General features: G+C 44.3%; 1 protein-coding gene across 3 annotated transcripts; it reads right to left on the reverse strand.

Moving 5' to 3' along the window:
• Positions 1-851: 851 nt before the first annotated feature.
• Positions 852-4379, reverse strand: LOC109757904 (tRNA-specific adenosine deaminase TAD1). 3 transcript variants are annotated; one of them, XM_020316748.4, is made up of 9 exons: positions 4061-4379; positions 3221-3656; positions 2949-3026; positions 2402-2500; positions 1971-2143; positions 1803-1879; positions 1578-1697; positions 1408-1495; positions 852-1253 (listed from the first exon to the last, which is right to left on the reverse strand). In XM_020316748.4, the coding sequence occupies exons 2-9, from the start codon at positions 3630-3632 to the stop codon at positions 1140-1142; spliced, it is 1161 nt and encodes a 386-aa protein (XP_020172337.1). In that variant the 5' UTR covers positions 3633-3656; positions 4061-4379; the 3' UTR covers positions 852-1139. The 3 variants fall into 3 exon arrangements, with proteins under 3 accessions (XP_020172337.1, XP_020172339.1, XP_040256133.1); XM_020316750.4 differs by having other exon boundaries at positions 1971-2062; positions 4061-4308; XM_040400199.3 differs by having other exon boundaries at positions 1145-1307; positions 4061-4348.
• Between the last annotated feature and the right edge of the window lie 208 nt (positions 4380-4587).

The raw sequence follows: 4587 nt of genomic DNA on the forward strand, positions 1-4587 counted from the left end.
AACTAGAAACAAAGATGGTTTTATCATTTGGCAGCTCACAGCAACCCCAAGATTTATCTACCTGTTTCTACCCTGACAGACGATGGTGAAAAACTATCCGGGTCTAATAAAGGGCTATACATTGTGGTCATGTTTGTCAGCAGCTGCTACTATTAATCCTCTTTACTTTGCTGAGAATAGTTACATCTCAACGCCCCAGTTGCAAGCTCAACTACATTGAGATCTGCTTAAAAAAAATCATTCAGCTAGTGCGTACCTGGTTATTACCCTTGTGACCACTCCCACAGAAATTTTGTGACAATTCGCGTCAGTTTAGCATCAAGTCCTCTGAATAGTTGAATGATCTTGGATGTATAGTGCTAACAATAGGCTGGGAACCCCACAAAGGTACTGTAAGCTTGAAAAGTTAGATCTGGCTGGTACTTATTATCCTTTAACTTAAACATATTTAACTCAGGAGTGACAAATTATGCCAGAGCATGCTGATTTGAACGAGGATCTTGATGATGACCATTCTTCTAGTGTCACTCCCCGCTCTGCTGTACGCTGCCAAAATGACGCACCGTGATGAGCAAATTGGCCAGAAACACAAGCAGAACTCTCAGCTCTGATTGCCAAGTTACTTCGACAATGCCTGAACTCAGAGCTGCGCCGGTGTCAATGCCTGTACATGATTGGGAAGTGAAGAACTGTCAACTGTTAATCAGTATCTTAACAGGTCATAAAAGTACTGGAGAGGGTACAGCAAAATACTGCTCTGTAACTTCAGACAACTAAGTGGACTGTTCCTTGAAAAGTGGCAAAGTCTACTAATTTGGGACATTTGAGACACAGACATCAGAGTGAACATATTTATTGTGTGCCCATTGCTTCACCTTTTCTTTTTCTCTCCAACAATTAAAAGAACAAGAGTTACACAGTTACCAATCCATATAAGCACCCACCTCATGGTGCCAAACATCACACGGCTTTATAGGTTTGTTACAGGCTACGACTGTTCAATACTTCAGTATTGTGCAAAAGCATACATGCTACAAATAAGTTGGAAGAGCTGGTACAGAAAACTGCTACAATTATGGTGAAATCAAGGAACTTCAAGAACCAGCCTCTGGGACGCAGCATAGAACTTCGAGATCTGGTTATGACCGTGGAACTGTAAACGAATCAACCGATGTTGGCTTAGCACGCCATTGGGCAAAAAATGGAGCCTTCCTAAGAAGCTCAAGTATCTGCTGGTACTCACAAGCCATATCCTACAACAGAGATAAGACACCTTAAACCTTCACTTCTTGTATCCATAATCATTGCTGGCAAAGAATCAGGAATCATTTAATGTAATCTAGCTGTGTGGCTTCAGCTCATTATGTATTTGAGTGATTAAAAATCTTACAGTACAAGATGAAATACCTTAATTGCACGATAAGAAATCTTCTCATGACGGAATTTTGTGACTAATGGATGTTCAAGTGATATGAAGGCCTCTGCCAATCTTATCCTGCCATCAAAGCACAGATATTGTGACAGGCTTACATCAGGAATTCAGGATGCTAGGAATGAGAAAGGAAACTGTCTCTTACTTGCAGAGCAATGACTCAGTGGAGGGTAAGGATGCTGCCTTTGAAGATGTGCCTTGTTTTCTCCCAGTTGTTCCTAAGACAACTTCATGCAAGCCAGATTTATTCCAGCATATTGAGTACCTAATAAAAGAACAGCAAGATGAGAAGTTCAACCAAATATTGGTACACACAATACAATAAAAACAAAATGAGTTAAAAATGGCAACAAACCATATAACTAACTACCCGCATGTCAAAGGGGGTATATCTCCTGAAGTCTGTTGAAATTCTTTAGGGGGAATAGGTGCCTCAAAAAATAGTGGCTGCAGGTATAGAAAAGGTCCAAGAACATGACTCATGAATAATGTATTGTGTCACTGCAGGACTAGAAGAAACGAAAACCAAGTAACCAACCTTGCTCGGTTTAAGAGGGTCAGGGACTTTTCCAGATAGACAGGACAAACGAGCACCAAGAACCTTTACAACGTTATCTTCAATACAAAACCCTTCAGGTGCAGCATCAGGTGATTGTCCAATGGTAATGGTGGACAAATATAAGGGTTCGAGAATGTGTGATAGCAGCGCACCTGTAGAAGAACACAGGCACGAAGTCATTACAGTTCATAGAGTAAGAAAAAATTGAACACTTAGCAATCAGGTGATCGTGAAGTGGCAAAAACAGAACTGTGAAAAAAATGGTTGCCTTTAAAAGTGGTCGGCACCAGGTATTGACATACATTACATGATTAATACCATCAAAATATCAAAATAAGTGATCTTCAGGTAAAAAAAAGTGATCTTAGACTGTCACAATATGGATCTGCAAATGATTGTGGAAGACAAACCTTGAATCCCGACGACACACCAACGAGTAATTTTGTCAAAACAGCTCACTGACAATGTTGTATCACCACGCCCTGGCTTCCTCTGAACGAAACCAACATCTGATATGGAAGTGGTGCGCCGATTAGAAAATATGTAAAGAATTAGTAGCAACGCAAATAAAAACGAATGGTCCAACTTCAAAGCCCTATCAAACACTTGCAGAGTCTAAACTGTGATCCCCCAGTTAAGTTCAATAAAGATACCTAAACACACCAATTCCAATTCTAGCGAACATTGGTCACTGGTCACTAATGTCATGTTGTCAACTAGCAATGTGTACCATGCTTCCACAGCACCACCCAAAGCAATTGGGTTCAAAAAATCATCATAAAAGAAGTCATTTCTGATTGATAAACAAAATTATCAAAAAACATTTATACCCGGCCATGGTCCAATTCAGACAGTTCGGCAAACCTATAGGTTATAGTACATAAAAAATAGCAGCTCCAGCCTCCAGGCATGAACTAATAACTTCTGCTGAACACCAAGAATAAGCAAGAAGCATACCACTGTATCCATTCACCATGGTATCTAGTTGTTCCCTTCGAACCTCCAAGGGTGACGGCGGCACCGGCATGACCCCACCTGCAACAGTTCACCAAACCAATGAACTAAATCAATTGTTCATACTATGTGCTATGATAAACAAATTCCAAGAATGGCTGCAGCAGTCCAAATAAAGCGGTAGATTATTTATGAACAAATACTAAGATATATTATCAGGAATGCAGAAGATAATTCAGCTTTAGAAGAACAAAATCGAAAAGTCATGTACATACAGGGGAGCTGGGTGATGTAGAGATGCAGCTGATGCCCGTCCTTCAGCCTCCATCGCCCATCAGCACCAGAGGCAACCAGCCAACTTGACGGGTTTTCTGCGCTGATCTCGGCATAGACGAGGCGGAGAAGCGCGCGTCGTGCAATGACCTCGGCATGGGCGTCATGGACGAGGTCACCACGAGGTCCGAGACGAGCTGCACCGAGGCACTTGGTGCCAGTGGCGAGGGATAGGACGGTGGGGTTGAGAGGGTTCTCTGGGGAGGAGATCAGGAAGGCGGCGAGGACGGTGGACTCGCGCCCCTGCGGTTTGCCCTTCTTGGGGAGGGCACAGTACTGGCGGAGGGCAGCCGAGGAGGCAGCCTCGGCCCACAGGACGCCGTCTAGCGTCTGCGGCGAGGAGGATCGGAGCATTTAGGCGGGTCCAGAGGTTACAGCCTACAGAGATCAACCAACAGTGATTCGGTGAACAAAGGGAACATTCCAACTGTTAAACAAAATCAGAATTATTTCTTATGGATCGGTCCAACCAGGGAAATGACAGAACGAAACATGTACTACAAAAATTGTTTGCTACAGTGAGTGAGTATTTCCTGCGCTTATCTACCAGTATATTTTGGTCTGTAACTGGTAGTCGTGAGATTCACATTATTCAGTCAGCGCATAGTGTCTATCAAGCTACAGTAGTTTGGTGCTACAACTTAAAATCAGTAGATGCTATGCTAATACGGCCTGCTGCATTCTGCAAAAGTTTCAGTCATGGCGACAGTAATGAAGACCAAGGGCGACTGTATATACACTCGCTAAAAATAGTACCCGCGGTGGTATGGTCGCCGTGTTACCTGAAGCAGCTGGCGCCCTTCTCCTGCTCCGCCGCGCGCGAGAACCCCGCCGTCTTCCTCCTCCTCTCTGGTCGCCGCCGATGCGCGCGGCCACCCTACCGCGCCCCCGCCGGCGCTCGAGCTGATCCCCCGCTCGGTTTGCGGTGGCGCGACCGGGCACCGAGAAAGGAGGAAATACGGCCGAGGGAGGAGGGATTCCGGCTGTGGGATGGATCCGCGACGGCGGAGGAGGGAGACGGCGAGGCAGTGGGGGGAGAATGAAGGAGAGAGTACCAGAATTGACCGGCCTGATGTATGCATGTGGACGTGGGTGCGGCCCAGGTGCGCTGGAGGCCACAGCCTCGTTTTTTTTGTTTCCTTTTTTCTTTTTCTTCTTTTCGTTTATGCTTCCAAAAACATGGTAACCAAGCGTTTGAAAATGTTAAATGTGTATAGAAAAAAAAGTTTCTCATGCAGACGAACAAATATACAATGCGTGTGAAAGAAGTTGACCATTATATTTAAAAAACGTTACTCAAGCATTTGAA

Source organism: Aegilops tauschii, chromosome 2, assembly GCF_002575655.3.
Source record: "Aegilops tauschii subsp. strangulata cultivar AL8/78 chromosome 2, Aet v6.0, whole genome shotgun sequence".
NCBI classification, from domain to species: Eukaryota; Viridiplantae; Streptophyta; class Magnoliopsida; order Poales; family Poaceae; genus Aegilops; species Aegilops tauschii.